This window comes from Triplophysa rosa, linkage group LG7 (genome assembly GCF_024868665.1).
Source record: "Triplophysa rosa linkage group LG7, Trosa_1v2, whole genome shotgun sequence".
Classification (NCBI taxonomy): Eukaryota; Metazoa; Chordata; class Actinopteri; order Cypriniformes; family Nemacheilidae; genus Triplophysa; species Triplophysa rosa.
Genome location: NC_079896.1, coordinates 5,188,510 through 5,205,772, shown reverse-complemented (window position 1 = coordinate 5,205,772; position 17,263 = coordinate 5,188,510). Strand labels below are relative to the sequence as shown.

The 17,263-nt window shown below is 38.3% G+C and overlaps 1 protein-coding gene across 1 annotated transcript in view; it reads right to left on the bottom strand.

Moving 5' to 3' along the window:
* Positions 1–114: 114 nt before the first annotated feature.
* Positions 115–17,263, bottom strand: part of ca16b (carbonic anhydrase XVI b) — a 73,593-nt gene continuing 56,444 nt past the window's right edge. Inside the window, exons 10-29 of the mRNA XM_057338398.1 lie at positions 16,279–16,387; positions 16,099–16,148; positions 15,187–15,925; positions 13,532–13,670; positions 10,877–10,968; positions 8,325–8,416; positions 6,229–6,325; positions 5,958–6,040; positions 5,737–5,871; positions 4,459–4,593; positions 4,216–4,376; positions 3,838–3,973; positions 3,325–3,471; positions 3,116–3,209; positions 2,522–2,598; positions 2,254–2,382; positions 1,889–2,035; positions 1,607–1,743; positions 1,299–1,434; positions 115–888 (exon numbers count right to left, since the gene is read on the bottom strand). Coding sequence (XP_057194381.1) covers positions 742–888; positions 1,299–1,434; positions 1,607–1,743; positions 1,889–2,035; positions 2,254–2,382; positions 2,522–2,598; positions 3,116–3,209; positions 3,325–3,471; positions 3,838–3,973; positions 4,216–4,376; positions 4,459–4,593; positions 5,737–5,871; positions 5,958–6,040; positions 6,229–6,325; positions 8,325–8,416; positions 10,877–10,968; positions 13,532–13,670; positions 15,187–15,925; positions 16,099–16,148; positions 16,279–16,387 — 2,982 coding nt within the window. The 3' untranslated portion in view covers positions 115–741. The remainder of the gene's footprint in view (positions 889–1,298; positions 1,435–1,606; positions 1,744–1,888; positions 2,036–2,253; positions 2,383–2,521; positions 2,599–3,115; positions 3,210–3,324; positions 3,472–3,837; positions 3,974–4,215; positions 4,377–4,458; positions 4,594–5,736; positions 5,872–5,957; positions 6,041–6,228; positions 6,326–8,324; positions 8,417–10,876; positions 10,969–13,531; positions 13,671–15,186; positions 15,926–16,098; positions 16,149–16,278; positions 16,388–17,263) is intronic.

The window sequence follows — 17,263 nt, the reverse complement described above, 5'->3', positions numbered from 1 at the left end:
ATGTGTTAGGGTCAGAAGTGTAATGACGCAAAGATGCTTTAAATATAAGTAAAATTGATGTAATGTAATAACACTATTAGAAAACTCAACTAAAAGAATGAAAAGAAACACAGTTTGATCAATATCTTTATTTATTACAAAACAATAGAAATGCTACTGATAACAATATATGTTCACAGTTGCTGTTATGATACCACACCGAAAAAATGTATATAAGTTAGACATAAAATGGCATATCTTAATAAATAAAAAAAGAACATATTCTAACAAGTCACAATGCCTGACGGTTAAAAGTCGCATAGTGTTGAGCATTAATTTAAATGTGGAGCTTCTCTGTGTACAGCTTTAATAGGTATGAGGCCGATGTGTGTTAACGTGCCGTCGTCGCCGATCTCCCTCTCAAGTCTGCAGACTTCGCAATAAGAATGTAATGATACTCAAAAACGTTTTCAACACAATTATCAATAATCAGCTAGGCATCAAGAAGTAACACTGAACGTGTAGTGCAAAATAGACAGCTGCATGTTGCTGTGTGTGTGTCTGTGAGCATGTGTATCGGAGAGCAGGTGACGCTCAGCAGGATAACAAAAAGCAGCAAAAATAAATATCAAAAGAATTTTTTTTTCCATATATAAAAGCTCTTGTTTTCTTTTTCATTTCGTCAAGAGTCTGGGAAAAAAGGCCTCATGGAAAGTTCAAGGAATCAGTTCTTCTGTCTCTTCTGTCTGTGTTCTGGGAACCTCAAACCAAAGACTCCATGCTCTCAGCCTGGTTAGATTCATCTGTTACCACAATCCCACCAAGTTTGTCTACGTAGGTGAAGCCAAGTCTGAAGTCCTTACTGTTGATCAGGCTGAGCATAGCTTTGTAAAGGTAGTGATAATGCTCCTAAAACAATTACAAAAACAGAAAGAGAAGTACTTAAATTAAATGGAGGAATAGAAAACTGTTTTTTACAATTATTGCATGTACAGTATATAGGCCTACACTATATTGTCAACCCATTGTTGGATCAAAAGGCATGCACCCAACTTTTGGGTTGAAAAGGTGTTTCTGCTTATTGCATGGAATTTGTCTGTCGGTTGCCAGCTTTGCAAAAAAACCTTTCAAGAATTTCTTTATACTTTGCGCATTATTCTCTGTTCAAAAGAGAGCCGTAACCTCACCTAAAGCTACAAGTTACAAGCTGCTGGCACTTCGAAGAACTACATTTCTAAGATCGTGACCTCGCTCTAAATTTCATCTGTCCAGACAATTTTTCATAAATTTTGTAATGAGGTCTCATTTAGTTAACTCACGATTTCAGTGAAGACACCAGGCCTCATGAGGTTAATCATCTTGGCTACTTGGTAGACGTCCACGGCACTTTCCCTCTCCAGTTGCTGAGAAAGTGTCGTCAGAGCACAAAATGTTCCGGCAGACACCGCCCCGAACCTGAAACACACAATCAGTAAACCCCACATGCACATCTGTATCTGTAAGTATTCATTGTGTACGCTCAGAAAATTCTGGTTTAGAGCTGCTGAGGGGGATGGAAGAAGATGGGGGATGCTGTGGTACCCCGTCTTTATTTCCTGAAATGTAAGTGATGGCCCATTGTACTCACTCGTCATGGATGATGGTAGGACCGTCTCTTGTCATGGCATCTTCTTTGATGATGTTGATGAGCTCAAAGGTGCTGCTAATGGATGCGTCGGGCCTGTTTGGACATTGGAAATGTCGGACCTCTAGCACATAGTCATCCTGCACAGCAAACAGGGCATAACGCGGGCATGATGCCATCAATAATGTGGCTTTGAATTATTAATGCAACACATTTTCAGAACATGAGTCCTATGGTTGCAGAGCTGTTTAATGTGTTTTTAATGTGTGGAGGGGAGTGAGATACCTGTGTAGCCTCTAAGATGAAGTCGTGGATGACAAGTTGTTCCTCATTCGACAAACAGAGTCTGTCAGTGTTGATAAGAGTGACAGTGAAGGCCACACAGTTCATGGGCTCTTCTCTGCTGGGCCAGTACACGAATTCATCCTCGGTCTATGAAGAAAGAACAGAGCCATGCCATAGACACAAATCTTGCCATATAAGGCTCAATATGGATTGTAATCTGTTTCCACGGTCAAAACTTGTACATGCAAATGTAAACATATTGTAGCGAATGCAAATGTTTTGTAGAAGATGCAAAATTCCCCAAGAACTGGTCCTATGTTGACATGTTTTGTTAATGCTATCTAAACCATCAATGGTGTACTTACAAGGCCAAGGTTGTCCGGCAACATCACAATCACTTGAGCATTGTGATCCCAAATCATCCTCCAGAAGTCTGTGGTTGTGTGGGGCAAAGGATGCTGGGTAATGATAAACTCATTGCTCCTGTAGTAGCCCTGTGATTGGTTAAACATTCATATCATTGTAAAAAAGTCACGGCATGGAGAAACCAGCAGAATACCAGTAAAGTCAAAAGCGTGTCCTGCGTTGTTTAATATGCTCCACAAATGCAAAGCCAAACACAAAGCATCGCACCATAATGTAAGAGGCGTTGATGTAGTCTGTTCCCTTTACTCCAGGGAGGGGAGAGAGGGCCACCCGAGCTCGCTCCGCTGTGAGAAAAACAATGACAAACAACCTACAATGACTACAAAGCAATCTGGATCATTCAACTACGATTCATTCTTCCAAATTAAAAGCAGGGTTCCCAGATCTGCATAACAAAATCTGTTCAACGGCCCAATGACCCCAAATACTAAAACTCAAAATACGATCACATGACCAGGCACATTCAGCAACGTATCAACACTGGGTTTGTGGTTTAGTAAAAAAAGGCAAAACTAATACAGTACATTTTTACAATACGTTTTTAAATCAATGGGTCCTTGTTCTTGTTGACCACCTATAATGATCACTTCATCTCATTAACCTCAAAAAGTTATACGAAAATAAAACCCCAGTATTATCACACTGTAGAGGAAAAATTCCAGTTCATTCTTCTACACTGCACATACATTGGCTGTTATATATTATCCGTGCTACACTGAGAATGCAGCAATGCCCATATTGGCAATGAAGCTGGAGTGTTGTATACACTGATATATCAGTCTTGAAGGTTTTGCGACTCACTTGGCAACACTTTAGACGTGCGGTTCTTCTCCTTGTTACAGTCCTTCTGGGCACTCAAACACTCGGCCAGGTGAGAATTGCATTGCGTCAACAACTAGAGAAACAAACGACAGCGTCCACAAGATGGAGCAAGTGAGTCGTCTAGCTGTGAAAAAATGAGCGTCTTAATGCTGATGCACAGAGGCACAACAGAGTCATCAAGTCCAGACCTTAAACTGTTTATCCATGCGTGTTTGTCCCGTAGGGCTCGGCGTGAGGATGTTGTTGACGTAACTGTGGAGTTGCCAGGCAGGTACCTCTGTGTCCTTGCTAAGCACAGCTTCCATTAATGCATCATGGATAAAGATGAACTGCTCCTGTGTGACGCACACGTATATATATATATTTATTTAATAAGACAAACTAGGTGACATTTGCACAGTATATTTATGAATAATTAACGAAATATGGCAACGTGCAAAATAACACGTGACTTTTTTCTACAGTATAAAAAATATATTTTGAAGAATGTTGGTGAGCAAACAACATTGGCCCCCATTGACTTCCATTGTATGGACACAAAACCACAAAGACATTTATCAAAATATCTTCTTTTGTGTTCCACAGAAGAAAGTCATAAGGGTTTTAAACAGCATGAAGGTAAATAAATAATGACAGAATTTTTATTTTTAGGTAAACTATCCCTTTAAATGTGCGCATGTGAACATCAAGGGTGTAGTAACCTCAGTCTGGACGAGATAGTTCCGCTGGGCTCTGATGTGCTTGAGAAACCCCAGGACGTTGACAGTACCTTTGTCTTTAATCTGCTGAAGCATGCTGTCTATGACTATGTAGGTGCCTGTTCTGCCCACCCCGGCACTGCAGGGCACAGACAAAGAGGGTCTGATAAATATTAAGATCTCATTTTACTACAAAGCACAGCCTCGCACACTTTCCACCACCCTCTTGGAAATGACGCAGGACTGTGAAAACTTGCACAACGGTCACAGCAATAATTCATGGTTAAATGAAAGGTGTATTGGAAAGTGCACCATAGGAAACAGACATAACATACGACACGCGAGCATGGGGGGGGGTGCAATTTTCATAGCAGACGATACCTGCAGTGCACTAGGATGGGGCCCGTGCCTGGCGTCTGTGCCACTGTAGAGCGGGCGATGAATTTGAGGACCGGTAGTGTGTACTCGGGCACGCCCATGTCTGGCCATTGAGTGTAGTGATACTGGACCACTAGACGTTCATTCTGCTTTCCCCTTTGACCCTAAAACAGGCACAGAGAGCGAGAAAAGCATGTGTTGAAGAAAAAATGTTTGGCAAAGTATGCCAAGAATTCTCATACGAACCTTTTTCACTTTGGCGTGGCGTATGATGAAATGGCGCAGTGTGTAGTATGCATACACTTTAGTGCTCTTCAAAGTCACCATTATGTGTCCGTATACCTCACTGTTCTCTGAAGGCCAATACTGATCACATTTCCTCTGTAAAAACAACACAAATGCCGTTATTGTACCAGACTTTTTGTATTGGCATTGTGTGTTTGAATAGTAAAACAGCGTGAAACAGAAGCCTTCAGGTGATTAAAGAAAAGTAATGCATTGGAGACAAACCAATAAAAACAAGCTTGAGTCAACATAAAATCTTTAAAGGGCAGATTTTAAAGATTTGTTTTAGAGATTTTACTCACGCCGAGAGAACATTTTAGCATTAAAATCAAAGCAATGTATCACACCAGGGGCAAAACTAATCTGTTCACAAATAAAGTTAGATAAAGCACTTGTAAAGAAATAGTTCACAGATAAATAAATTCTCTCATAATTTACTTTTACTCAAGCTACACCAGATGTAAATACCCGTCACTTTATGTCCATGTATGGGTCCAAAAAGCACATACAGTACATCATCATAAAAGTCATCATTACAGAAATTCAAACAACGTGCGTGTTTCGTGACTAGTTGCCATATGATATTTTATCACAAGACACACAAAAAGCAATGCGATTTTGAGAAATTTCAGTTTCAATTTGGTTAAATTTCGGACACACCTTCAGAAGACAAAACCTAATGAAGTTGTTGGGATTGTTTGTATCATGGATGTATGAGCCTGGCCCGAAGTTAACTTCCGGTCTATGTTTGGTTATAATATAATTTTTTTATAATTAAATAATTTTAATATAAATTCATATAAATATTTTATTGTATATTCATTTTATTAAATTACATTAAAACTACTCAACAGTTATTGATACTTTGCGGAGGTCTACCGGAAGTTAAGTTTGGGCCACATAACATTTGTTTATGTTGTTACCGCTGAAACCATCTATATAAAGTTAGCAATATTTTTAGATACAAATTTTTGTTTGTGTTCGACTGAAGGCATACCTGAGACCGCATGAGGGTGAGTAAATCATGAGTGATATTTTTCGGCGAATTACTTAATCTAAAACTAACCAAACAGAAATGTTATCTGCCTGTGAATCATTTTGTGTTTGGGATGGATTGGCTAAAATGTTTTGAAGGGCGGAGTTTCGGAAAGTAGGCGTGTAGTGACCGAGACCGTTCAAAAGGTTTACATTTCTGATTAAAGTCTCCAATTAAAAGTGAGGTGGTTATTGATTACTCACCCTGCCTTTCTCCACCAAGTTAGTTATCATCACAATCACTCTCGAGTTTTGTTCCCAAATCATTCTCCAGAAGTCATCAAAGGTGGACTTCAGAGGCCCCTGAGCAGCTATGTAAGCCCTGGCTCTTTTATAACCCTGAGAGAGAGCGGATATAATTATAAAACAGATATAAAGAAGACAAACACGCACACACACACACACATTCAATAAAATATACTTACGTCCACATAGTTGGCATTGATGTAGTCAGTGTGCTTGGAGTCTTTCCCAGGCAACTGCTGTAACTTCACTCTGCTGTGATCATCTGGGAATTAAAACATAATAAATGATGTACCATAGATATGTAATGGAATTAGAAATGCTAGAAGTGTACGCAAGACTAACATATGGATATTATTAGCTTTGATCTCCATCATGGATGCTTTGCTAGCATGCAAGCAGGATAAAATCACATAGGAATTCATAAGAAGGAACATGTTTTTGACAACTCACAGGCAACAATGTTGATGTATCTGTTTTTGTGTTTGTTGTCTGGATGATTTGAATGTTCTGCTGTAATCTTCATGTCAGATGTGCAATGTTGAATCTCCTGCAAAAAATGTAAGATTGTGAACCAAAAGTAGTTGAGAAAGTTAAGTATACAACAAAACAACATCCCGCCATGCAATGCACACAGCTTGGCCTTCTATGTCCTATGTGATGAAAATCCCCAAATTTCCCTCAAACTAATATATTCAATATTTAATTGTGCTAAAACGTAAAGGAATAGTTCACCAAAAGTCTTTTCTATAGTCAAACATTACGTTTTTAATAAAAATAAATCTTTAAAATATGGTTAAAATATGAAATATGGCAACAGGTCTCATGTCTAGTTGTCAATAAGATTTCATCACGAGACATGCGAGAACTAATGAGATTTGATTTCATCAATCATACTTCATCGTATTTCAGTGTAGCACTATTATGGATTTGTTTTGGTAAAAAAAATCAAAATCAGCTCAAAATATTAATTTATTTAAATTATTTAATGATAGGTGTGCTTGTATGAGCTTTTGGAGCTTAAAATCCGGGTGAAGAGAATTCTGAGAATTGTTTCTAAACACATTGTAGATGTTAGAAATGTATTGTTGAAACACATTACAAACACTCAGAAGTATGTAGTACTGAATTGTGGAGTTAAACCGTTTTTTTGGGCGGGTCTAAAACGGTGGATCGAAGATGCAATTGAGCGTCCGAACATGCATGGCCCCTCCCCTATCACTAGAGCGCCTTGCATCAGGCATCTGCTCAATCGGGAGCTCAGGGTTGCAAGCTCTCACGCAAACTCTTTCAGGCTCTCTCAGGCTCTCACTCTGCCCAACTAAACAAATCTCACGCCAAATAACAAGCAAATGGTAACGCAGACATGAATGGACGGTTGGGAACAACGCCAACGGAAGGAGGATCACTGCGTGTGATTAAGACGTGCTTCAGTGATTATCTATTGATGAATATTGTGCGCATTGACTGTTTGAATTCAAATCCTCCCTTAAAAATCTTCACATAAGCCTACTGGGGACTCAAGTTGAGCGACGCGAGTGGGCGTGGCTTTAGCGACAACAGCGGACACACCCCCAGCGTTTGAGAGCAGAAAGTTTTGAAATTTTATTTACTTGGATGTTTTTTTCTACATTCAAATTTGGCTGGGTGGTTAATAACACACTTTCTGTTGTGTGAAACTCAGAACACATATTTTAGTGTCACTGTACCCGGACTTTAACAAGTTTAGACCTATATACTGCATGTATAAAAATGGACAAATATTGAAGAAGGAAAGTCATACATCTGGGATGACATAATGGTAAGTAAATCATTAGAGAAATGATTGAACTATTCCTACAGAATTTTACAAAAATAAAATTTTGATGTAAAATGTCCTGACAATAAGCAGTAAGCAAGCAATAGTTCTGTCGGAACTCTGTTTTGTTACATTTGAACATTAGTTGATCATATTATTGGTAAATTTTTAGGACTCATTTAGAAAATAATAAGTTAAATATTCCAGTAATTAAACACTGTGATTAGAATGTATAGAAATAGCTCCAGTTGTCCAAATCATTTCATTATCGTCACATCAATGCAATTCCTAATGCATTTCAAAGAGAAGCACAATAATGAGCTCCCAGTGTGCCGTAATGAAGCAGACATTAATCTTTCAATCAAATCTTTTTTGTTTCTCTATAACTGCAAATCAAAGCACCTCTGTTATAAATTGCTACCTACTGTAAAGCATCTTCCTAACGTATGCATGACGCTGGCAATTGTCATCGTTTAATGCGAGTCTTCCTTAATTTCCTTCACTCGGCCTGTGAATGTGGCCATATTGGATTCTGATAATGTAAATGTTTGCTGGGCATGAACCGGGCTCAAGTTATCCTGCATTCCTGCACAGATTCCTCCAGCTAGAGGAGTGATTTTAATGAGGCTCTCCTCTTTAATTAGTCCTTTTCCCATAGCCATCTGTGCCTCTGTGCTACTGGGAACACCGGTATATGTACAGGGAGCACACACACATTTACTCACACTCCTACTACAAAGACCATACTCACATCAAACTCCTGAGAAAAGCCATGTTGGCTGTTGGCATGCAGCTCCATGATATGTTTGAGGAACTGCCTGACTGGAAGGGCCTCCACATCATCTGAAATGCATAAACCACACACGTGCGTCCTAAATCTGCTTATCAAATCCAAGCGGTTTAATACGTATAGTGCAAAATAGGATAGAAAGCATACTTAAGAAATTCTATAATATTATAATACCTTTAAATAAAGTAAATACAAATAATTATTAATATTATTACCAATTGTTATTTTATATATATAAATATAATTAAAGTGATAGTTTATAGAATATTTTAGTTTAGAATTTTAAAGTTTTACTTAATTAGTATTGCATATAGGAATTTATAGTCTGTTTAATATTTGACCTGTGTTTCTCTGTCCTTTATCTTAAATGTGTGCTTTCACTGTGCGTGCGTGTCTGTGTGTGTGTGTGCGCGTGAGTGTCTGTGCGTGCTTGTCTGTGTGTGTGCTTGTGTGTGTGTGTGTGTGTGTCTATGTGTGTTAGTACGTGTGCATATTGTGTTATTTTAGATATTTTGAAGAAGGTTGGTAACCGAACAGCACTGGACCTCATTCACTTTTATAGTATGGACACAAAACCATTGCAAGTGAATGGGGTCCAGTTTTTTCAAAATATCTTCTTTTTGTGAAAGTCATACAGGTTTGAAATTACAAAAGGGTGAGTAAATGATTTTTATTTTTGTGTGAACTATCACTTTAATTATATTTATTTATTTTTATTTATTAGGGCTGCACAATATATCAAAATTATAGAAATATTTTAAATGTGCATGTCGCAATGGTTCACAAATACAAAACTATTTTAATACTTAAAAAAGTTATGGTCAAAGTTTTAGATCAATGCAGGTATCATTACTTTAAGATTTTTTCAATAAAAAATTTAAATATAGGTTACATTTATTTGCCCCCCCAAAAATAAAAGCATTATTGTATTGCATATTGTATATTTCATTATTTAGCAAGTTTGCAAATAGCTTTTTTTCAGTGTCATGCAGTCCTATTAAATATGCTAAAATATTATATTTTATCAGATATTATAAAGTGTCCATTAAAACATTCAAATCAGTTACTGTGTAACCAACAAGTTTGTGTAGTAATTGTAATCGCTGTTGTCCATCTGAAACCTTGTATCTCCATATTTCGTGATTTTTTTGCCATAAATCATTATTATTATACCTGTCAACCTTTATTTTTGTCATTGGATTTTGCAAGTATCTAACCAATAAAAAGTATAACAAAATGATTGATAACTTTGACAACACAGTATTCAATCATTTTAAAACTACAGTGTTTTTTCCATTTCCTGAAAAACAGCAAATTTGGACATCTGAGATTTTGGAAGGACAGCGACGATATTGTATGTTTCTTCATTCATACATTCTTCCAATGATCCATCTTGTATTTTCTGAATTGACATGTGAGAACATTCAGTTAAGAACCACAGAAAATAAAACTTTCTGTTGTATTCCATCTGTTCCAGAAGCAATACAGTCTGCACCACAATCCACACGCCTTCATTTTTGTGCTCTGACCTTCTGAGTCATGATATCGGGGCACATCTGTGTCATCAAAAGCTAATCAGTTATATATCCCTAAAAAAGCTGCCGTGATGTTTTATTGTCACGCAAAAAATGGCCATATAAAGAAATGGTTCATTACTGCCCAGGGAACCACACAGCTGGGACCACATTTGAAAAAGACCAGAATCCTCTGGGGCATTTACCGCTTTGACATGGCGATGGATGATCAAACACATCAATCCAACCCCCGCTCTGTGTTCAACGTCTACATCATTAACCGCAAAGATTTAGTCTTATTAAACCCAGGACAAGCACGCAAAGACTACTTTCTCAGTTTAACAGGGATTGTTGATGAGCTCTCCATTATGGCGGGGACATTAAACTATCAGCTCGGATGGGGTTCTCGTAAACATTAACGGCTGGTTTTACTTTCTTGGGCGTACAGCTATATAGACCTGTCAGTCAAGAGCCGGCCTGCGGAAGAATGAGTGGGAGAGGCATATGCATAGAGAGAGAGAGAGAAATGCAAAGCGGACAACGCTGACAAAAACTGAGCAATTATACAAAATCATGCGCTGCCCAAATTAAGCAATCAGTCCGACTGAGGAACAATAACACACAAAAAAACAAAATGACACTTTGAAAAATGTTACAAATGTATCCACTTGACATCCCCAAAAAAACTGCAAGGTATAGGTTAAGATGAAATCTTTAAGGATTTGAGGTTGAAACGGGGAACATATCCACAGTGAATTTAAATTAGCTTGCTAATTCTACAATTCATAGTGCATCAATGGTAAGGTAAGCGTTCGAGTCCCTAAAAACACATGTAACCGTCCCGGACCTTTGAACTTTTGTCAGCAAGTAACCACCCAGAACACCCAAACGATTACCAACAGAGTAAAACCACTCAAAACACCTTAGCAACCGCATAGCAATGCCCTGACAACCATCCACAAAAGCCTAGCATCACGGCGACGGGCAGTTTTGACTGACCTGCCGGAGAAAGGATGGGAATACTATCATTGCGGATCACTCTCGGAGAGCTCCTGTCTTCGATGTAGAAATGTGCAGTCTGGAAAAATCTCCTGTAAACAAAAAGGATTTAGGTTAGTAGAATGCTCCAGAAAGGAAGAAAGCTAGATACAAACAGGGACAACGGAAAAGCTCAAAATTGCACCGACAGCCTTTTGGTTGGTACACGACGCACGCTTCAGGTAAACAGGATGCTTTTAGGGAGCTATTGTCTATTTCCGTGGAAGCCTCCTGGATGCTAAAAAGTTGCTACTGTGTATTCTCAGAACACCGCCAGTCCAATTTACAAACCACTTTGAAAGTCAAGCAGTCTGCTCCTGTTTGTATAGGGCTGTAGAGCGCGGCTTTGCTCTGTTTTCTGTTCCATTCAATCTCAGTCATCACTTTTAGAGTACAAGTATTAAAGCATGTGGTTTTTGAATCATTTAGGGCGAGTTCAAGTGCGGGAGGATTTTTGTTCATAAAAGCTGACATGTATCTAAAATATAATACTATTTCATTTCAATTCAATTCAAGTTTATTTATATAGCGCAATGTTGCATAGTTTCAAAGCTGCTTTACATGAAAAGGAAAACACAAAAGAGTAAAATTATGTTTAAAGACTACAAACAGAGAGGACCATCCTAATAAGCAATGTATATGAAATTTGCAGAAACCTAAATTAATATAACATGAGCAGTCTTAATTATGCAGAAATTGCATAATATTTATAATATTGTACATATTATGCATAGATTTTTCACAATATTCCCTTAAAAACATTTTAAAATTCATTTCAATCAATTAAATAGATGTAAATTATCATTTTTCTGTTTAACAGTAAATGCATGTACAAAATGTATATCTAATATTTCATTACAACTACATTTATTTAATATTTTTTGCATAACTGAATTTACTTATAAAGTAATTATTTTAAATTGTAATATAACTAAGTATGTTGTGCAATAAAATGATCTGTCTAACAACTGAACACAGCTGTTTATTAATGCAACCAATGCAACAATAATGTGACTAACACTTTTTATTATCACTAAAACAAAGTTAGGCAGATACTTTACAATGCACAAACAAATGTCCACTGAAAGATTGCCGTTTAATGCATTAGCCAATACACTCATAAATATGCGGTATATAATATATAAATGAACAACCAACCCAACTACTGTACTTCAAATGTCCCTTGAATCTGTAGCCTCTCCGCATTGCATTGTTTACATTTTTTTTTCCATATACAAAAGTATTCCAAGACAAAATATTACCCTCCTCTGACCCTAATAAACACTCACATTTATGTAAATATTGGTAAAGCATCCCTACCTGTACTTAATGCAGAGCAATGAGCAGATGCTATTCATTCTTGGGAGGTGAGATACAAAGAGGCAAATGCAGGTTGAGTCCCAATGAGACATTAAGTGAGGGCGGGGGATGCTGGGGAAATGGGGTGGGGGTTGGCACCCTGCACTAATGACCTTTTCACGATTGGGGATCTTCTGGCATGTGTTTGGAGACACAAGACTAATAGCGTGTAAGGGTCTTTCGGTGAAGTTCTGCACCCTGCGGTTTGGTCCTCAAGCAATGCAAGATAAGATAAAAATAACCTCTTATCGTTCCCCATCTGTGCCTCTATCTGCGCGAGTCTGAAATGGTTTTAACTGCTAAGCGATCTCGTGCGCACATGCAGAAGCGTGGAAACGAGTGCCGCATCTTTACTCTGTAATGGGCATCTGTGAGTTTGAACAGGCTCGGAGCGATCCAGATGGAACCCTGCCTACATAAACCTCTCATTAGCCTATCGCCTTGGCAACACCATAACTTCACTTCAGCAAATAATAGCATGCTTTGCAGTAAACACTCATACGAGCTCAAACTCCAAGAAAATGAAAACTTTCTGATTTTATATGAAATGCACTCATAAAAGCACTGAAAGTACCTATGGAAAAAAATGCATAATGTAACTGAACCGGTCTTTTACTATCAATGAACAAAAATAAAGTCATGATTATCTTTTAAAATGCAATGCACTATTCAACGCTTTTGCGTTCACATTTTAATGATATGCTTCGACCAGACAGTTTCACAGATTGGAGCGCAGCTGGGTCCCTCCGCTCGAAACTCACGGTCCCCGGGGGGCCCGCAACCTCTTAGCTCACAAACAAACACAAGACAGAACAGGAGGACGGTGGTATTTGCCAGGAAGATTTTGATCGGTTACCGCAGGGTTGAGACAGGTCTGTGAGCGGGTGGGCAGATGGGGCTCGCGTTCTCCAGAGAGCCGAGCGAGGATGATAAAGGCCAGTGCGAGGGAGAGATATTAGATGCGTGGAAAGAGCTAGATGAGGTGTGAATACAGGGATCAGAGGGCCTTTATACCATTTACAAACCCGCCGCAAACACAACAAGACATTTTGTTGGTGGGTTGGCTTCTATTTTTGTTGCCTTGTGCTGGGTAGCTCTGGCAATAATGATCTCAGTGGTCGAAAATACAGCTATACCAAAAGACAACGGAAGTGTATAGGGTGCATTTGTCCAATAGAAAGCGTGACTGTCGACATGTTTGTCGCATGAATAGCTGTGCTGGTCTTGTAAACTGTGGTTTTTTCAACAGTGTCTTACCTCCAGTAGACCAGGACAGCCAACATCATGATCAGACAGAGGAGAGTGAGGGCCGAGACCACCATCAGAGGGATGATCCACTCCATTCTGCTGGATGGGGACAACGGGTCTCGGGTGACAGTGGATATGCTGTTCCTCTCTGTATGATGGGCATTGGAGAGAAGAGTAAGGTAACAAATTATTGGATTAAAGGAAATCCAGGAAATCACGCAACACAAACCCTTATTTTATAGAGGGTCACAATTGGGTCAAAACAGTGTTATCACTACCGATTGTACATGTATTCTCATTCACATTTTTCTGCCTTAGCAATGCACTTTTTATTTATACGAATCACTTCAGAGGTATTGCAGTATCTTATGTTCTTTTTGCACAATTTATTATTATTATCAACACCTAAAGGGACAGTTCACCCAAATATAAAAACATGTCATCATTTGCTCACCCTCAAGTGGTTTTAAACTTGTATCAATTTCGTTGTATTAACACAACAATTTTTTTTATTTTGTAACCTAACAGTTCTGAGGCACTAATCAATTTGGTTTCCCACATTCTTCAAAATACAACTTAACTTAAAGGAACAGTTCACCCTAAAATAAAACTTTCTCTGTGTTCAAACAAAGAAAGAAATCCATTCAGGTTTGAAACAACTAGATTTCATGACAGAATTTACATTTTTGGGTGCACTAGCCCTTTAAATGATTACAGAATTGTCCTTTTTTGGTGAACTATCCCTTTAAACTTTATATATTGAACTTAAACTTTATCCACACTTAAACGCGATTTATTCTGTAGGTTTCGTACGAGACATCTTGCTTCTAGCTATTTTATTACCACCGATCAAAGTTCAAACACACTTTTCAATTTATAATTTATGCAATTAAAAAAACAATTTTGATCTAAAGGCTTACGCTTATATGGAATTTGTTGTGTAGAGAACTATAAATGTACCTGGGTATAAACTTTTTTACAAAACTTTATTCAAAGCTGCAATCTGTAACCTTTTATGGTTGAAAATAAACAAAAATAAATTATTCAAAACTATCCTTATCTTACCCCGATTCACAACAGTAAACTTACAAGAACGATTTATTTGAGCTGTTGGCACCATTTTGCAGAGTAATGTCAGTTTGATGTCATTTGACTTTAATCAAAGTAAAGATAAGTATGTTAAGTATGTAAAATTCTTCAAAATATCTTTTGTGTTCAACAGAACAAATACATTTTTCCTACTATGGTAGTCAATGGTGGCCAAGAACTATTTGATTACAAGCATTCTTCCAAATATCTTTCTCAACGGAACAAAGAAATTTATACAGATTTGAAACTACAAGTTTTCGTTTTTGGGTGAACTCTTAGATGTACCTCATAAAGTTGCTTGAAGTGAACAGAATGTGCATAACATTCCATTTATCTTATTTCATCACTTGACACTTTACTATATAAATGTGTCTAACCTTTTGACAGTGTAGATTTTATTTTACATGTATTTTTAAACGCCTTGTGTCACTTCATCTTTTTCTATGCTAAAGTATTTCTGTCCCTGTCTTGCTGCTATTACTCATTTTCCCTCACGGGAAATTAGCTCTTTTGTTTGCATGAGGTTTTAGACAGCGAGCCCATTAGACTGCGGAGGTCAATCATAGCTCACCTACCGGTCTGAATGTAGTACGGCCAGTGAGCTTTTTCCTCATTGGTTAGTTTAGTGGTCTCGGTCGATCCAGCAGGAAGTTGCATGTCTGTGGTGTCGTCGTCTTCAAGCCATGCCGGTTTGGATGAATCCTCCCCTGAGGGTCTTTCTGTGGCCGCGGATACCTGCTCTTCTATTTCAGGGGCCAATGTGAAGTTCTCATTGTTAAAATCAGCCCTCTCTCGACCCCTCTCCCTGTATTTTGACGTCGGCACAGGAGTTGTTGTTTTTTGAGATAATATATTCTCCTGCTTTTCGTCCTTTACGTCTTTTTCCTTTTTTTTCTTCTCTTCGCTGTGTTCCTCTTTCTCCTCTTCCTCGTCCTTTTCCTCTTCTCTTTCACTCTCTTCTTCGTCACGATTGTTCGCCTCTGTCATGTCTTCAGAAGGGCGGATGCTGTTATCGGGCGGGACCGGTTCGGAGGAGGGAGTGGGGAGGTGTTGGGTGGGCGTGGGGCCAGAGTTTGTGGAGTGGGTGGGCCAAAGGGATCCCGGGAGTGAGGAAATGATGCTGCCACTGAAGCCCAGTCCTGCTAACAGAGTGCTGGTCACCACAGATGCTACGGTGGCCTGCCCGCCGCTGGATGGAGGCCCCATTCCTGTTGCCATGGAAACGAAAGAAAAGGGGAGCCCGGCGGAGGTCCAGGTGGACGAGCCTGAACTTATAGGGGCCATGTCGGCAGAGGATGCTGGGGAAACTGTGGGCTAGAACAGGACAGAACACATTTAGATGTTCATTTGGTATAAATGCTTTTATCCAAAGCAACTTGCAGTGGATTCAAGATTCACATACAGTAGGTATTAGTGGGAATTTAACCCATGAGCTTGACGTTACAAGCTTTATGTTCTAGCAGTTTAGCTAGTCCAGTGTCACTCACCATTCCAGCTTTTACAATCCTCGTCCCCTCAAAGATCCTTGTGGTGTTTGCTTGAAAAACAATCATAATATGTATCAATATTAAGCAGCAGTTCAATGGATCTAAATTACAATAAAAGCACATTTCTAAATTTTACAGCAGGGACACACAAGCAGTCAAAATCCAGGTTATTGGACAAACCTTTGAATAAAAGTGTTTGGCTAAAGTCACTGCGCTGGTCTCTGTGACATACAGCTTGAACTCTGAACAGATACAGGACATCTGGAGACACCAGTGGGATTACTGCCCTCTGCAGGAGACATACAAAACGCATCACACATTTCAATAACAGATACATGCACATCGGACACGATGATGCTGGCATATGCACATGCATGCTGTGGATGTATGAGTATTTGGGAATGCATTCAATACTTGGATGATCTACTGCATTTGCCAAAATGTGCCATGCAATCTACAATGATGCAATGTTATCAAATACACAATTTCCATTATTGTCTGTGTGTTTAAAAACTTAATAAATAAAGACATAAATATAAAATGTAAATTTTTTATTTGATATAATTTTATACTAAATTTCAAAACTGTATTTTTTATTTTTGAAAAATGGTGCTCATTGAAATAAACATGCAATGTATTTTGGTCATGTGATAACAGTTTATCATACTACAACTTTAAAGCTTTTAAGTTGATTACTGCATTTTTATACCGTCACAAATTATTTAAATACATTTCAAGCAGTATATTGTAAATTGTGCAGTGTTTGTGTGTGCGTGTGTGTGTGTGTTCTGTATTTCTGTAAAGTTTTACTGGACTTTTGACAGATTTTGGATACTTGGGTACTCCAAAAAACTACTCCAAAAATAACTTCTTTCTTGTGTTGATGTACAGTATGTGTTGGTGCATCTAGAAGGTCTTGCTCTTCTTTTTATAAACAGCCAGTAGCCTTTCTACATCAGAGCACAGCAAAAGTATGATTCACTACTTAGTATTGGTGGCAGATGGCTTACAGGACAGAAATGATCATTTTAGAGACAATTTTTATAAAAAATGGCATATGCCCCTGCAAACAAATGGTGTCCTCAATATGTTTAGTTAGTTCTGCAAGAAAAGAAATTCAGTTTTTATTCAGAAAAAAGTGTGATTTATAAACAGGTGAAAAGAT